The sequence below is a fragment of the Scardinius erythrophthalmus genome (assembly GCF_964197995.2).
Source record: "Scardinius erythrophthalmus genome assembly, chromosome: 3".
In the NCBI taxonomy this organism is placed as follows: domain Eukaryota; kingdom Metazoa; phylum Chordata; class Actinopteri; order Cypriniformes; family Leuciscidae; genus Scardinius; species Scardinius erythrophthalmus.
The window spans coordinates 52,729,519-52,747,972 of NC_138223.1; the positions used below are offsets into that span (position 1 = coordinate 52,729,519).

An 18,454-nucleotide genomic window follows, 5' to 3' on the forward strand; every position below is an offset into this window, starting at 1 on the left:
GGGGCAGTATAGGGGCAGCATCAACATTACCAAGTGAAATGGGTCTGCAGCTTGCACATTGTTGAGGGTCTTTCCCTTTTTTATGAATGAGAGTGATTATGCTTGTTCTCATACTCTCTGGAAGCTTACCCTTTACCAGAGCATTCTGAAAGACATAAAGCAATTTAGGAGCTAACACCTCTGAAAACTTTTCATAGAAATCAGAGGGAAAGCCATCTTCCCCAGGGGCACGACCTGGTTTGAGGTCCTGTATGGCACCCTTAATCTCCTCTAATGTGATGTCATTTTCTAACGAGTCGCTATCTTGTGTGGATAGACATGGAATCTGTAGGGAAGAGAAGAATCGGTCATATTGTTCTGTAGTTACTTCCCCTTGCGATGTATATAAATATTGGTAAACAGATTTAAAAGCCTTATTAATTTCCCCGGCTTCTGTAGTCAGTTTATTTTTGTCATAAAAAAATAGAAGGAATTAAGTTTTGAGTACTAAGCTGTTTCACTCATGGGCTAAGTATTTACCTGCTCTCTCACCTTTTTCATAATAATTTAGTTTTGTGCAAAATAGAGCAAATTCCACTTTTTTCTGTATTATGTCATTTAGTTCCAATTTCAAACTGTTTAAATTATTAAGGGTTACTGGGTCTGGATGATTAATATGTTGTTTTTTTCAGGGTACTGATCTTTTCTTCTAATTTAACTAATTTTTCACGTTCCAGTCGTTTACGTAGCGAGCAGTGTTGAATAAGTCGTCCCCTCAGGAAAGCCTTAAAAGCATCCCATGTTATACCAGGATCAGGGACAGAGCCGTCATTGAGAAGCCAGTATTCGTCTATTGCCGCTTGTATAAAGGAACATGAGGTCTCACTTTGCAATAGTGAATTGTTAAAGCGCCATCTTGTGTTTTTTTTATAGTTCGATGTGGTAAAGACCACATCTACTGGGGCATGATCAGAGAGAACAATATTCCCTATTGAAGCAGATTGAACCTGACTCACCAACTGTTTTGAGATTAGAATATAGTCAATCCTTGAGTATGACCCATGAGGATGGGAGAAGAATGTAAAATCTTTCTCTAGAGGATGAAGTGTACGCCATATATCTATTAGGCCGCATTCATCTACCACAGTATCAATGGCTGTGTACATTAAAGGTATGGCCTGTTTGTGGCTTGACTTATCTAGCTGTGCATTCCTAACTTGGTTGAAATCACCACCAAGTATTATATTATGATTACCAATATTTCTAATAATATTGCAAATTTCATTAAAGAAATCAGGAGATAACACATTGGGGGCATAAATATTCATAACTGTAACTTTCTGTCCTTCTAAGCTAGAATCTAAGGCTATCCACCTGCCTCCCTGGTCATTATATGCTTTGTGGACTTTAAAGTCCAGCCTTTTCTAATCAAAATAGAACACCCCTACTCCTAGTGTTGAATGTACTTGAGTATACCTGATCAATCCACCCCCTTTTAAATTTCTCAGATTCCTCAGCACTTAGATGAGTTTCTTGCAGCATAGCTATGTCTGATTTGTTTTGCTTGAGATAGGTGAGGATTTTCTTACGCTTTATTACATGGTTACATCCCGATATGTTCCATGAAATAATTTTTGTGAATCCCATAATATGTCTCTTGCTTATAGATTATTAGTCACATAAGAGTATATATTAATCTTAAACAGTGTGTTGTCTCCGTTAACATAGTTATGTATATTGTATACAGTTGTAAAGTCTAAACCAATACCTGCAATATGCACCCAGTAAGTAAGACAAGATAGGACAAACAAAGTATCAAGCCAAAAAGTTAAAAAAAAGAAACAAAAAATAAAAAAACACCCTTCCCCAACCAAACCCTTCCCTATACAAGAAGGCTGTATCCCTGTACCATTATGCTTCCGATATGTTGACTCCCTCATTACGTTGATCTCAGGATAGACTATTTTCCTGTGGAAGTCTCCCGATTATCAAACATAACAGTGAACTTAGAATCTCAGAGCATTTGAACTGTTGGTACTACAACAACCCATTATCCATCTGGTGATAAATGTATACGAGATGAAGAGAAAATAAATAAAGTAGTACCTCTGGGATAAGTTCTGTCCAAATTACCTGCACATCGCAAACAATCCATGCAAATAGGGGGGAAAACAACGAACTCCAAAAACTCCTGAATAGTTTTTGTCATGAACACTCCCCTGGTGACGGTAAATGTTACGTGCCTAACGTTACTTTATGAAGAAGTCTCTCGAATGGACAAGACCCGTCATTTTAAACGAACGCAATCTCACTTTCCCTTCTGAGCAAGCACGTGTTTCTCATAAAAGTCATTTGCTTCGTCCAGAGTCTCGAAAATGAGGTTATCTCCCTCGAACATGACTTTGAGGCGTGCGGGGTATAGCAGCCGAAATCGGATGCCCTGCTGATACAGATCTTGTTTCACCGGGTTAAACGTGGCACGCTTTTTAGCAAGGGCCGCGCTCAAATCAGGATAGACCCTCAGCGTATTCCCTCTGAACTTTACCTCGTGTTGTCTGGCCCATCTGAAGGCAAGCTCCCGGTCACTATAGCGGTGAAAACACAACACAAAGGCACGCGCGGGTTTACCCGCTATAGGCTTGAGTCCGAGAGAACGGTGCGCTCTGTCCAACGGTGGTGGGCTCGTGAATACCTCAGCCATTGCTTCCGCCAGCAGTTCTGAAACGAATACGGTAGGATCTTTGCCATCCTCGCTCCCCTCAGGTACATTAAGGATGCGCAGATTAGATTGGCGCGAATCTATTCTCCAGGTCGTCCAGACGATCTAGTAGCAGAGTGTTTTGAGCCTTAAGGGAGCTGATTGTAGATTCCGCTGCCACGAGACGCTCAAAGTTTTCTCCTGCGATGGTTTCGGTTGATGTCAGTCGACTTTGAAAGGAGTTTACGGTCTCGCGTAACGCATCCACCGAGGTTTGGAGTGGTTTTACAGAGTTTAGTATCAGGGCAGCCATGTATTCTTTGAGAACTTCCCGTTGTTTAGCTAGTTCAGCAATAAGTTGTGTCATGGACAGAGAGTCGTCCATGTTTTTTTCCGAATCTTGGTTTTCATCTTGAGATGACGCAGTTACCATGCTCGCTAGTTTGCTAGCTACGCTAGCCTTTTTCGACTGCGACGCTGCACTTCTCTGTTTAGGATTAACATTACTCATTGTGCAACGGTTAGCTTGTAAACTCTTCCTTAGTTGTTCAATCGGCTTTAAACGGCCTTTAAAGTGAAATTCACTGCAAAAGGTCTGTATGAAAAGGAAAAAATCGGGAGACCGTCCGTTTTGCTGCGTTCTCCTACATCGTCATACCGGAAGTCCGGTTCTTAATTCTTTCCTAAGTTTTTTACAGTCGTTGTCAAACCATTTCTCAGTGTCATCTGGTCTTTTTGGTTTTCTTTTTGTGGTTTTCTCTCTCTCTCTCTCTCTCAGGGGAAGTGGGCGTCTGTCACATTCAGCTCTTCATGTTAAACATGTAACCAGGAAAGAAACACTCAAAACTCTTCTGAACACACATCGAGAGCTTCAGAAGAACTGAATCTACTGACAACAGAGAAGATCATTTAATAAGAGAGAAGAATGAAGATCATCTGGACTTTCACTCTGCTGATGATTCCTGGTAAGAATCTGAACTCAGAGTAGATCATGAAAAACAGCACAGATTCAATCTTTTCAGTCTTTTATTTCAGTTAATCTACAAAAACGACTGTTGAATAAAGTTAATTTCTGTGTAAACTAAAGTGTTTTAATGCTGGTTTGTTGTAGGTGCCGTGAGCTCCATGAGTGTGACAGGATATTCAGGAGGAGGAGTCACCATCAAATGCAAATATGATAAAGGATATACAGATAATAAAAAGTATTTTTGTAAAGGACAGTGGTCAGAGTGCACAGACCAAATCAAGACTGATATTAAAGATAAATGGGTTCAGTCTGGAAGATTCTCTCTGTATGACGACACAAGATCATCAGTCTTCACTGTGACCATCAGAGATCTGAGAGAAGAGGATTCTGGGAAGTACTACTGTGGAGTTGATATATATGCAAAAATAGATTTATACACTGAAGTGAATCTGGAGATTTTAACAGGTGAGTAACTGATGAGACCCTCAAACTCATGATGATCTCCACAACATCACGATACTCAACACTGACTGTAATTACAGCCGTAATAACACACGTTAAACTCATCAACAACCTTGTTGTCTCCCGATGTAAGATTTAATTTAATTGCATTGATAAATGTTGCAGCAAAGTGAGCAACAATGTGTTTATATTGAGAACAAAATGACAAATGATCTGGGTTTGTGTTCAACAGGTCAACAAAACATGACTGTAAGTGGATATTCAGGAGGAAACGTCATTATAAACTTCAAATATGAGATTCAAGAAGAGAATCCTGTGATAGACGTCTGTAAAACTGCAGATCAGTGTTTTACTGTAATAAACACTAACAGAACAGCAGAATGGAAACATGACAGACGATTCTCCGTTCATGATGACAGATCTGCAGGACTCTTACTTCTGTTTATCAGAGATCTGAATGAGAACGACTCTGGAGAATATAAGATTATAGTCAAAGTTTCTGAAGATTACAGTTTCTTCTCTGAGTTTAATCTGGACATTAAGAAGGGTGAGCTGCTTTCAGTCATTTATGCATTATTTGACAGAATCCATGAATATATCTGGTGATTGTAACATTGCTGCACTTTATCTGGATCTTAAACAGAGGATTGTTGTGTGAAGAGCATCAGTCTATCAGCTTCTGCAGGAGGATCTGTGAGCATCAGCTGCAAATACCCACAATCCCACATTCGTGATGTGAAGTTTCTGTGCTGGAGATCTGGAGCTGATCTCTGTGCTAAAGAGACGTCTGTGAAGGAGAGCAGAAGATGGAGGGATGAGGGAAAGATCCGGCTGTATGATGACAGAGAACAGCAGCTCCTGACGGGAAGCATCAGTCATGTGACTGAAGAAGATTCAGAATACTGGTGTGGAGTTCAGTCTGATCAAGGACACAAGATCTTCATCACACGAGTCCTGATCAATGTTACAGGTACGGATGCAGATCACTGTGTGTTGTGTGTCATGTTTGCAGCTGATTCTGTTTAAGCAGGTTTAACCACAGGTTTTAATTTGGATGTTATTTCTGTTCAACAAAGCAAAATCACAAACAGTTAAAAAGAGGAAGTATAAAAACAAACTACAGTTTATATGTTTGTAGTTTATGAAGGTAAAAGTGCAGCTTTGTGTAAAACAATGATTCTGTTCTGAACAATGAGAAACTGCACTGAGTCCTTTTACCACACTTTTACTACAGTTAAAACAGTTTAACAGTGCTCATCAGTAACTCTGCTATACTGCATTATTCAGTGTGAAACCACAGGCTTCAGTTCTGGAAACTCAAACTAACAGCTCACGATTCTGTGTCTGTGTGTCAGCAAATGTGGCGAGGTGGAGAAATAGAAGCGGTTAGTAATGGTGGGCACTAAGGGCCCAAATACCAAACTGAAATAGAGCTTTTTTTAATAACCGACTACGCCACTCTCATATCACACAGAGAATAATTATGCTTTATAAAGCAAGCAAGTTGTTTACACTAATGAAGAACAGAGACGTGAATATCATACACAATAATTCTTTATTAACAATAAAATCTCATTTAAAATGAACTGGGCGTGCCAGACAGGACATACCACACCAACTGATCGTTTATGTGATCTGGGAAGGGAACATGGTCATTTAATAAACACTCACAATGACATTAACATACAACTAGAAAAATGCATTTCCGGAGGAACTGCAAAGTGTGCTTGCTCGGGTGCAGTGCACTAACGTTAGCAGGTAGTGGATAAGGGTGCGTTGAAGTTTGCTTGATCTGAGAATTTCAACAATAGTACTTTTTTCAAGATTGTGCAAAAAGGTGAAAATGCATGTGCATTAAGGGACATGTCTACAATGTGGAGTAGTGCCAATGGCATTGTTTATGTGGCTTGGTTGTTGGTTTTGAAATAATTGGTTATGAATATACAGCAGAGAGTGGGAGTGTTTTGGGTGATGAAATAGTATTGAAAAGAAGTTGACAGTCTTAATTTACTGTATCCAATAAGCCAATACAAAACTCATCCAGCTGTTCTGTGGTTGAGTGTTCCCTTTGATTAGGAACAAATTTACAATCTCAAATTAAGGTCTACCGTAATTAGCGATGCTTTGATTGCTGCTGTCAAGATGGTTGTCATCACCTACACAGAAACGCTGATTTTTATAGCCTACCGTCAGTCCTCATATTGTAATTAAATGAAAAACGCTCTCAGTTTCACTATTAGCTTATTCTAGCGATGCAATCGCAACAACATGGATAACGCTGTTTGGCCTTGCCTAACTTTATATGACATATGCGTCATATGCTAGAGTTACACATCCCGCTGCCATTTCGGGGGGGGATTGCGCATAATTTAAACCATTCCCGCAAGGTTAGCTTTTATAGTGCGAGAAATTCCCGCACAAATATATTCGCTTCATCTCAGAACAAATGATTAAAAAATAAATTCACATATGTGAGAAAAAAGATGTCAAACTGTCTTTTATTTTCGAATTTAATTCCTCAATCAGTGCTGGACCGGCATTTTCTGTCTTCCGCTGAGCCCTGGCCGTAGACAGATCATGTGTTTAACCCTGTCAATGCAGTGGTCTGCGTTGCGCTGATCTTATTCACACTATCGAGTGTAGGTGCAGCATTCTAACATTGAGTCATAATGAGCTGTTTGTGAAGAAATTATCCGCTTCCTAATTCATTTTAATCACGAAATTGAAACATTAAAAAACAATTTGCTCTTTATGGTGTGCGAGTGATAGAGCGCGACAACGAACCAACTGATCAGTTCGCAGCGTAACAACATTGAATGTTCGGCCGAACAGCTGATCATAGCTGTACAAGGCGCCTTATTATTTTTCATCTCCATAAATATATCTAGTAGTAAAGCTAATGCAAGGGCTAGAAATCAATTAATCTTTTGCTGATACTTCCTTGTCATCATGGAGAGCGCAGTTCATGGTTGCATAGCAACGACAGACGCCACGGGACAGCAAACGCTTGTGGAAAGGAGAGAGCGGCGCATTCGCGCTTTCCACTTGTTTTTACACATCTATAAGGTGCGATCCATTCGACAGGGTCCTTACGTAGTGTTCACTGCTCCCCTACTCCCTGAGCACAGTATATCAGTTGAAGTGGACTTCACTGACAATAACCGCTATTTGAAACGCCCTACAAACATCATCAAAGAAAGTCAACGACAGGGTCGCACAGCTTATGATATAACATAACTATATATAGGACTACATTCATATTTTAATTTTTATTATTATATTATATATTTACAATTATATTGCACTATTTTACATCTACCTAAAATAAAATCACTTTACTTCACAAACTAGCTAAACTGGCTGCATTCACTGAGGTAAATTATAATCATCAAAAGTAGTATATAATATTCACAACAATAACCGTTCAAATACTGTCATTTGTATAACAATGGCGAAATGTATGAATACTTACACACATACGTAAACTCCTCCATCGTTAATTATGACCGTTCTGACTGGTGATGACGTGGTGCGCGAAATGACAGTTGGGTGATCATGGCTCTCCACTTCCTGTGAAGTGATGTATCGATGTTCCCTTATTCCCTATGCCATGCACAGTGCCCTTCGAACTGAACATGTTTGCTCCCTTCAGATTGGAATCTAACTTAAGATGGCGGAAAACCCCGTGAAGTCCACTTCGCAGTCCACAACGCACCTCTAGAGCGACGTTGTTGATTGTTTGAGCATGTGACTGCGCGTTTCTCCTTGTTTTCTATTGTTATGCGCAGCATATTTCCCAAACACAGCCACAGACAATGAATTGTTTGTTCGGTTAGCGAAGAAGAGCATGATGTATTTTGTATAAAGTTTTTTTTTGTTTTGTTATTAACTGTTTTGAGAACTGGAAATGCACAATTCATGCATACAAATCTGTATATATTAATAAATGAAGATGATTAAATTAGACCGATACAAAAAACGAAATTCATGCCTGCATTTATTAAAGGGGTGATGAACTGAGAAATCAAAGTTTCCTTGAGCTTTTGACATATAAGAGATCATCATACTATAATAATATCCTGTAAGTTTCAGAACTGAAAACTACCTTGTTAGTCCAATAAAAGCTTTTATAGACATCAGGCTCAGCAAACGACTCGTTTTTCAAAGTGGGGATCTATGACGTCAAAGAGGATAAAACACCGCCTCCACGAAAGAAGATCAACGCCTACTTCAACACGGCCTGTTTAGCCCCGCCCACCGATTCGCCCAAACATGCTAAATAACATAGGACGACATGATGATTGCTAAACCGGATCGAGCTACTTACAAGCAATAAACATGCTGTTTACTAAATATTGTGCAGCGCCTGTTTGTGGAAGAAGGCAGTCTGCATAAGCTTCCTTCGGATTCCAGCATGGTTAAACTTTATTAAATCAGTCAATCACAATTTCCCGACACGGATCTGCCAGCAACATGTAAGTAACCATGTGTATTCTAATGCCTGATCTGCGATCAGTGATTTCGGTGTAATTATTCAAGTTCAGATATTTCTCTTAAAATCGTTCAATACTGTTTATGCATCAGTGACTAAACGATCAACTTCACATAATTTCTCGTAGTATTATGAAAATAATCTTTTTTTAAACTGTTATTAAATTATATAGCCTAGCCTACAGAAAGCAATCAAAGAACGATCCCTTTCGCCCAAGCTGTCAATCAAACAGCACAGCGCGAGCCGCGAGAGCTTATCTGGACACTTACCAAACTCGTGATGACATAATGACACTGTTACACTACACAACGAAGCTCTTACTGTGTACTCACATCGTGTTTGCATTGTGATTTGGTGTAAGCATTTGTGAGAGTGCAAAAATTGCGTTGCAACGATAAGATCTTTATTCACGCGATCAACAGACTGTCTGTCATCTGCTCAGTGCTCATCATGCTGCAACCTTTCATGTGATGGAATAGATTTAAATATAATGCTTTAAACGATACTTTTCACGATTTGTTAATCTCGATAGCTGTAATAGTAAAAACGTAGTAAAAGTTTTCGAGAGAGTTCCTGTAATACTAGCTATTTCATTGCAAGCATGTCAGCCAATCACAGCAGTGGGCGTTTACACTGCAGTCTCACAGCAGACACACCCCTTAAAACGGAGCGTTCAAACCTGAGGCTGAAATCAGGCTTGGAAAAATGGCTTTTATTTATAAATTATGACAATTTTTTATGTAAAAATCATACTAACATTATAAGGGCACCCCAGGGAACATTATAAAATAATAAAACAATCCAGTTCATGACCCCTTTAAGACAAACCTAGTAAAAACGAATGCAGTCTATACACTGACTTGGCAGCTCTGTGAAATGTAATACAACAGTGCCACCTACTGTCTAAATTCATTAACATTAAAAGTGTGAGGTGAAATTTTTGCATAGACATAAGTAAATGGGTCTGTCAATTAGCCTGAAATAAAAAATAAATAAATAAAAAAAATTCATGTACGTCCAGGATACGTCAAGGATCATGTACGTCCAGTTTTGTGAAGTTCGGACCAAATTTGTGACCTGTGAAACTTTAGTTTGGCTTTCTGTTCAATCCAATATGGCGGACAAACGACATGGACTTGTGATGTCATCTTCGCGAGCAACTTACACCGGTACTGACCGTACGTTTTAAAGTTGGAATGGTGTCTCTGTCTCAAAGGGCCTAGGCGCAGGAGCTGGCCAAAATTTCAAAATAATAATAATAATAATAAGAAAACTTAAGAAGAACAATAAGTGTGCTGCTTTCAGCAAGCACACTTAATAACACTACATTCAAGAGCTTTGGCTGAGGACTCAAGAACAGGTAGTACCTCCACGCACACACTATGGAGTAACTCACACCACTGCACACAAAACCCGTGCGTCTCACTGCACACCACACCCTGTGCTCAAACCATCACCGATAGGCTACGCAGAAAACGAAAGGGAGGATTCCTGGCTGGAGCCCTCAGCGTCTAGCAAAAGAAAATCACTCACTCAAGCACACCCACACACACAAACACACGCTTGCACAATAAAAAAAATAATTCCAAAATAGATCTAATTAATATAAACACAAGAAAATATTAATAATAAACCAAAACACTCGCCTGGGAACTATAGCTCCCACTAACAAATAATTTTAAAACAAAGAAACAAAAAAAAAAGACAAATTATAACATCATTCCACTCGTAAGACACAAACTATTGCTATAGTTATTAATCTGGATGAACAGGCAAGAGAGAAATAAACTGTAGGACAACGGCGATTCCTCGCATTAAATAGGCCTTCTGAATAGAGAGCAAAAGATTTGCACACAAGATCTCAAACACCCGACGATGAAGTCAGTCAATCGCTCGGAACGAACCACTTTTAGATGTTCTGGTTTCACTTTGATCCCGTCGCGCAAACTGGTCTGTATATCTCTGAAACAACCCGACGATGAAATCAGTCAAGCACCGAACCGCCCACCTCTAAATTATTTGATCTCGCAGCGCCGCATTTAAATGGGTTCACACATGCCTGCAACCAGCGGAGAAACACGCAATCACTGGCGTAACGCCCCACTCAAATCACCCGCACGTGGGAAGCGAAAGGGAACCCCCGAGTCAACAGGAAGCAGCGTGTCCTAGCAGGCTGAAAGAGGCTATTTATGGCCGATCGGAAATGAGTGTCCCAACACTTAAAGGGAAATTTACGGCAGGAAACTCTAACTTAATCATTAGGCTTGTTTGAGATGAGCAAAATCTGCGCAGAACCGATCACCAGTGATCAGCGCGAGATGCATGCCGGTTAGAAATGTGTCCGAGTGCGGTCCGCCTTGCTCTGATGTCATGCTGACGTATGTCAAAAATCTCTCGCGAGCGCAAGGCGCACCTGTCGGATTCTGCAGTCGAGTGCAGTTGCTCTCCACCGACTGCGCTGATCAAAAGCATGATGGGAAACGACTTGCTGACGACACAGCTTAATGTTCATTGGTTTAAACAACCGTGATGTATTGTTCTCTTTTAAAATGTTTGAATTTAAAACTGATATCATGTTTTGTGTATACGTTATGTGTGAATATTCCCAAACTATCTAACAGTGCAATCACTATGGTTTATGCAATGAAATTTTTATAAAAAAAAATAATAATAATAATAATAAAATAAAAAAACACATGTCTGTATTAAAGAAAAAAGACTGATAAACATGTATTTGGAATGGAATTAAATAAGTAGGCTACTTTGGGTGTCTTGTTCATTATATTTATTTTCATATAAAAGCAACAGAACTTAAATTCCATCCAATTTATTAGCAACACTGTGCACGAGCATGAATCCGGTGAATCCCGCGATATCCATCTTTGATCTCGCAGGTGTCAGATCCACTACGAGAAGAGAGAACTGTCCGGCTTGCCTGCGCTTTTTTCACTCCTCCTCTCACTGCAGCCGCCTACTCTCGCATACATTTCAGGCGAGGCAAGGCGCATCTCAAACAAGCCTATTTATATAAGTGAGCAACATGGAGAGGAGAGCATCCGGTCACACAAACATGAATTCTGGGTAATAAATGTGTGAATGACATCAGTAAGAAATCATGAAAAAAGAGATGTCAAGTTATGTGTGTGAAAAAACATCCTTTTAGACATTCATTGTTTTATTGTTTTATATACTGAAGTACCTGAAACTTCACCATTATCATCATCAAGAACATCTTCATCACCATCTTCATCATGCTCATCAACAACATCCTCTCCATCATCATCCTCATCATCACCACCTCCATCATCACCATCATCCTCATCATCTGTTTCTTCTTCCTCATCAGTTGAAACTTCACCGTTCACAGGTGTGTCCACATCAGCCAGTGATCTTGTGCTGAAATACAAACATGTGATCAATGGGTGTAACTTGTGAGGAGGCCTGACGCCCCCTAGTGGCTGAAATATATTACTAAATATAAAAATTCATGATATTTCACCTCTAAATTAAATACATTTAATTGTAATATTTGATTCATTTAAATAAAATTTTACAGACTGCTATCAACACGCATAATTGCTTTTCAGCGTGTTTATCAACGCCGTTGACTTAACGTTACAATACTGTATATATAAATATATATGTACCCCATATATACCCCAACCGCGTCCCTAAACCTACCCGTCACTGGGGTTAATACCATTTATGAGTCTTCCCCTACCATCTTAGGAAAAAAAAATATTGCTCCCCAGATGTAGATATACATTTTGCTCCGTTTCACTCGGACATTTAACGGCGTACACATACACACGTAATCACTCTGACATTTAACGGCGTAGACATACACGCGGAAGATGGCGGTTTGTTTCGGCGTGGACATACACGAATAGCTCAAAATGCGTATAGATAACACGCAACTTGACTTGAAAGTGGTGTGTATGGGGGGGCGCTGTCGGACACCGAGCATGTAGGACGTGTCTCCCTTTTGCTCCGCGAGTTTGTGTTTATTTTAACTTTTTAACGCAGTTTCTCTTCACTAATTTGGCCGGTGCGCAATTGTGACAAGTACTTGGTCAGTTTCGGTGTGCTTTAAGGGAATTTCAACCGACAATGGCAGCTGCACGTGGAAACTCGGCTCGCACAGGCCGTGCTAAAGCTTCACCCTCGACTGAGCCCGCATCTCCGCCGAAGGTGGTCACGGACCCCGAGTGTGCGCCCAATTTGAATCACCTCCGGGCTATGTTAGACCAGTTGAAAGGGGACATTTGCTGCAAAATAGACTTGCTGTCTTGCGAGCTTCGTGCGGACGTTTCTTCAGTAAGAGAGGAGCTTAGGCACGCAATTGAACCGATGCAACAAAAACTTAGCTCCCATGATCAAGCTATCACGGAGTTGCAGCGCGCGTGCACTGACCACAGTGACCTGCTAACTTCACTGGATTCAACAGTTTCCACGCTGAAAGCCGAGGTTAAACTGCTGACCGATAAATGTGAGGATCTGGAGGGTAGAGCGAGGAGGAACAACATACGGCTGGTAGGTGTGCCGGAGGGGGCCGAAGGTGCGCGCCCAACCGAATTTATTGCTCAGCTATTGATGGACTCCCTCGGCCTGGATGAGTTGCCCCTGCTCGATCGTGCGCATCGCACTCTCCGATCCAAGCCCAGTGATGGTAAACCACCCCGACCCTTTGTGATTCGTGTGCACTTTTTTCACGTGAGGAATGACATTTTACACCGGGCCAGCGAGGCTCCTCTTCTCCACCAAGGCAAACAACTGTTTCTCTTTCCTGACTATACTTCGTCAGTTGCGAAGAAACGTGTTGCATTCACGGACGTTAAACGTCTGTTACATTCGTGTCCTGGAGTGAAGTTCGGATTGAGGTTTCCCGCCACTTTGAAGATCACTCTTCCCGGTGGAGCTACACACACCTTTGAGGACCCAGCCACTGCAATGGACTTTGTCAAGGTGAACTTAAAGTCTGGTGTCTCCTCTGGAGCTACAGTTTGAAAGCGGCTGGCAGTATGTTCGGTAAACTGGGGGTTAATTTAACCTGTTCTCTGTTGGTAACGTTAAGCTGCCCTGCTTTAAGTTTGTGTCACTTGGACTTGAGTCACTTTTCATATTTTGCTACTGTGTTTGTTTACATATTTATTTAATGCTTCATTACAAACTCGCATGAGCACTACTGGTTTGTGCTGTTAATGGAGCGAGTTAGGATGTTTTTGGTAGTTTGTGGGATTTGCTCGCGTCTTGTTTGGGAAGACGCTTCAGCTCGTGGGGTGGTGGGTGGGTGTGTGAGGAGTTCTCTCTTTTTCTCTCGCTGTGTGTTTTGTGTTTTGTTTAGTCAGGTCGCCCATGTTTTAATTTATCTTTGTGACTGTTATACATTCCATTCTGCAGTGTACACTAATACTTGACTAGCATGCAGCAGTCTAGGATGCCACGACAATCAGGGACAGGACTCAAATTTGTTAGCTGGAACTGTAATGGTCTAAATCAGCCTATTAAACGTAGCAAAGTTCTTCACCATCTTCAACAATTAGGTGCTCATATTGTCTTCCTTCAAGAGAATCACCTAAAATCTTCCAGCTATATCAGATTAAAGGGGAGGTGGGTCAGTCAAGTATTTCATATTGGTAAATCTAGGGGGGTTGCAATTTTGATTCACAAATCGGTTCCTTTTGTGTGCTCTAATGTAATAGCTGACCCCAATGGAAGGTTTGTGTTTGTAACGGGACAGCTTTATAGTAATTCTGTGATTCTGGCTAATGTGTATGGTCCAAACTGGGATGACGACAATTTTTTTCCATCAATTGTTCGCCAAATTACCTGACATGTCCACACATCTACTTATTATGGGGGGTGACTTCAACTGTTGGCTTAATTCTGTATTAGATCGTTCTTCTACTAGACCAGGAGTGCCCTCAAAGTCCGCTAAGACCATTTTATCTTTTATGGATGAGTTCTCGGTCTCTGATCCATGGCGCTTTCTTAATCCGTCTGGTAAAATGTATTCTTTTTTCTCTCATGTACATCACTCCTTTTCTCGTATTGATTATTTTCTCCTGGACAACCGTTTTCTCCATTCTGTTCAGTCTTGCTCGTACGACTCTATTCTAATATCAGATCATGCTCCGACCACACTGGAGTTATTCATACAGGAGCGCGAACGTACGTGCCCCCCTTGGCGTCTCAATACGCGCTTGTTATCTAATGAGGATTTTGTTAAGTTCGTTTGTAATCAAATTGACTTTGTTCTTACTACCAACAGAACTCCAGGAATCTCAGCCTCCCTTCTTTGGGAGACTTTGAAAGCATACATTAGAGGTGAAATTATTTCATACAGCAGCTATGAGAACAAACAGAGGAAAAAAAAATTAAAGGAATTGAGGTTACGAATCTCCCAGCTTGATAATATTTATGCTTCCTCCCCATCCCCTAACATATATAAGGATCGTCTCTCTCTTCAGGCTGAGTTTGATGTTCTTTCTACTAAAGAGGTTGAGGAGCTCTTATTTAAGGCTAAATATTGTTATTATGAATCTGGGGATAAGGCGACCAAACTTTTGGCCCATCAGCTTCGACAGGCTTCCTCATCTCAGCAGATTTCACAAATTCATACTCCTTCTGGCGTCACAACTGATCCAAAAAAAAATAATGATCAGTTTAAACAGTTTTACTCCTCTTTATATACTTCTGAGTTTGGGTCTGATCTGCCAGCCCTGGATAGTTTTTTTGACTCACTGGAGTTGGTTAGGGTTGATGCTGATACTGCTGTGCAGTTAGAGGGCCCAATCACCATAGATGACCTTAAACGGGCAACATTTTTTTGACCTTAAACGGGCAACATCTGGAAAATGTCCAGGCCCGGACGGTTTTCCGACCGAGTTTTACAAAACCTTTTTTGACAAATTAGCACCAGTTTTGATAGAAATGTTCAATGAATCTCTTACTCTTTCTAAATTACCTCAGACTCTAAATCAGGCCTCCATATCATTACTCTTAAAAAGGAATAAGGACTCTCTGTCCTGCTCAAGTTACAGTCCAATTAGTCTTTTATCTGTTGATGTAAAACTTCTGTCCAAATTATTAGCTCTGTGGCTGGAATCAGTTTTGCCTTTGATAATCTCTCCTGATCAGACAGGTTTTGTCCAGAACAGACATGGGTTATTTAATCTCAGACGACTTCTCAATGTTGTTTATAATCCTTCTACGTCAATGGGGCCGGAAGCCATAATTTCATTAGACGCGGAGAAGGATTTTGACAGAGTGGAGTGGAACTACCTTTTTTACGCTTTGGAGAAATTTGGTTTTGGTCAGGAGTTCATTTCTTGGATTAAGTTGCTCTATTCATCTCCTGTGGCTTCAGTCAGAACTAATGACACCCATTCAGATTATTTCCCTTTGCACCGCTCCACTCGTCAGGGCTGTCCTCTGAGTCCTCTTTTATTTGCTGTTGCTATTGAACCTCTGGCTATTGCACTTCGTTCAGAGCCACGCATTACTGGAATAACAAGATATGGTCTTGAACAGAAGGTCTCCCTCTATGCCGATGACTTATTACTATATGTGTCCAATCTCTCTGTCTCAGTTCCAGCTGCTCTTGACATCCTTAGTTCATTTGGTCAGATTTCAGGCTATAAACTAAACTTGGACAAAAGTGAGCTGTTTCCTTTAAATCAAGGTGCCCGAAATGCTGCTCAGGGTTTCCCATTCAAAATTGTTCCATTTGGCTTTAAATACCTTGGTATTCAGATTAGAGACCGATTTGAAGATTTGCTTCCATCCTTAGAGTAATTCAGCTTTGGATTTCTCTGGAGGGGGCACCAGTTCCTCCTACATGGTTGAGTATGGAGATGTTTTCTGTTAAACCTGCTTCGCTGACTGCTCTCATCCACGCTCCTCTTAGCTTTTCTCCCTCCCCTTTTTGCAATAATATTTTAGTTAAATCCACTTTTAAAATTTGGAAGCAATTTCGACGCTATTTTGGTCTACAGACCTTCTCTTTCCTAGCACCTTTATCAGCTAACCCTGTTTTTCATCCTTCCTTAATTGATGGGGCTTTTTCTTTGTGGTCTAACTATGGCATCAAGGCATTTAGGGACTTGTATATTGCTGGTACATTTGCATCTTTCCAGCAACTCTCAGAGAAATTCCATTTGCCTAGACAGCATTTTTTTAGATCTTCAAGTTCGTAGTTTTATCCGTCATCTTAGCCCCAATTTCCCAAATCTCCCAGCAGTCTCTCTAATTGACTCCTTTTTAACCCCATTGCCTACCATTAAGGGTGCTATTTCATGTTTATACAATCTTATCTATTCTTTGCAGCTTACCCCGCAGCATAAATTAAAACCCAATGGGAGGAGGATCTAGGGGAGGGGATCTCGGAGGAGCTGTGGGATGCCATTTTGCGTCGGGTTCACTCCTCATCTATTTGTGCTAGACATGGTCTGACCCAGTGCAAAATTCTACATCGTACCCATTTCACTCGGGTTAGGCTTTCCAAAATCTATAATGATGTCGATCCCATGTGCATTAGATGTCATCAGGCTCCAGCTACCCATGTCCATATGTTTTGGTCTTGCCCTTCACTATTTAATTTTTGGACACAGATATTTAATTCTATTTCTGTTTGTACGGGGGTTCAATTTGATCCAACAGCATGTACCGCTTTGTTTGGGGTTTTACCTCCTACTTTGCAGCTTCCTAAATATAAAGCTGACTTTGTAGCCTTTGTCTCCTTATTGGCTAGACGTTTGATTTTATTGAGGTGGAAGTCTCCTGTGCCGCCTTCTCACTCGTCTTGGATCAGGGACATCCTACAGTTTGTGAAGTTGGAGAAAGTTAGGTGCTCGATACATGGTTCTCTTGCAAAGTTCAATAAAACTTGGGGTCCATTTTTTGCACATGTTGAGGGATTGACTTTTACGGCTATTCCAGAGTAGCCACCCTGATTGTCTACTAATTGTTAGTTGTTGTTTTTTTCTTGTGTGAATTGGTAGCATGCTAGGATGTTTTTTATTTATCTCTGTAAAGTGTACATATTGGGCTTTTGCAGTGGGGGACCATTTTGTGTTTTTGTTTTGTTCTGCTTATTTTTTTATTTTATTTTTTATTTTTTTTATTATTATTATTTAAACTATAACTATTATTCCTTATCTGATTTCATTTTATTGATTTATTTTCTTCTCCCTTTTTTTTCTTTTTCTTGTAGTTGTACTTGTTGTACTTGACATTGTTTTGACTCCCGAATTTACCTCTTGATTTTATGTCACTGAAAAATCAATAAACAAATGTTAAAAAAAAAGAAAGTGGCGTGTATGTTTACGCAAAGTCATGATGTCATGTTGAAATTTTAAATCGTTAATTATTAACAACAACAACCCAATCATTCTTGTTTACATATTGGACTTCCAGTGAATTCTCTGGTTGAAAGACATTATAACTTATAACTCTTGACTTGGTAGGATACCGCACTTCCATCCTCAATAGCGAAATATTGTGGAATGTTTTTTGGGATTTCACACTATTTTACACTGTGTTACTGTCTCTTTAAACCATCACCAGTGCAGGTTTAGCATCACTTTTGCTGGGTCAATTCCTCTTTGTGGTGCCAGATCAAACTTTGGTGGAAAACGTGTTTAACTGAGTGAAGAATGTTGCATTTTTAAATGTTGTGTCACAGCCTATAGGGTCCAAAAAATGTATTTAGGACAATCTAGCTGGTACATTCAGCTACACGCGCAACTGAGCAAGTGCCAGACAAGACCTTTATTTAAATGGGTTGTGTGAATGTACAATGTTAAACCTGTGAATCCAGTATCACGGTCTGGCTAATCCTATTCCAAACGTCGAG

General features: G+C 40.3%; 1 protein-coding gene across 2 annotated transcripts in view; it reads left to right on the plus strand.

Annotated features, from left to right (window-relative positions):
- The window catches only part of LOC308688686 (polymeric immunoglobulin receptor-like), an 83,215-nt gene that overhangs the window by 46,473 nt on the left and 18,288 nt on the right, over nt 1-18,454 (plus strand). The window contains exons 1-4 of one of the 2 annotated variants that reach the window (XM_081361925.1): nt 3,516-3,642; nt 3,789-4,109; nt 4,339-4,653; nt 4,750-5,076. In XM_081361925.1, coding sequence (XP_081218051.1) covers nt 3,603-3,642; nt 3,789-4,109; nt 4,339-4,653; nt 4,750-5,076 — 1,003 coding nt within the window. In that variant the 5' untranslated portion in view covers nt 3,516-3,602. Of the gene's footprint in view, nt 1-3,515; nt 3,643-3,788; nt 4,110-4,338; nt 4,654-4,749; nt 5,077-18,454 lie in introns of those variants that run through there. The other variant, XM_081361926.1, reaches the window with a different exon arrangement.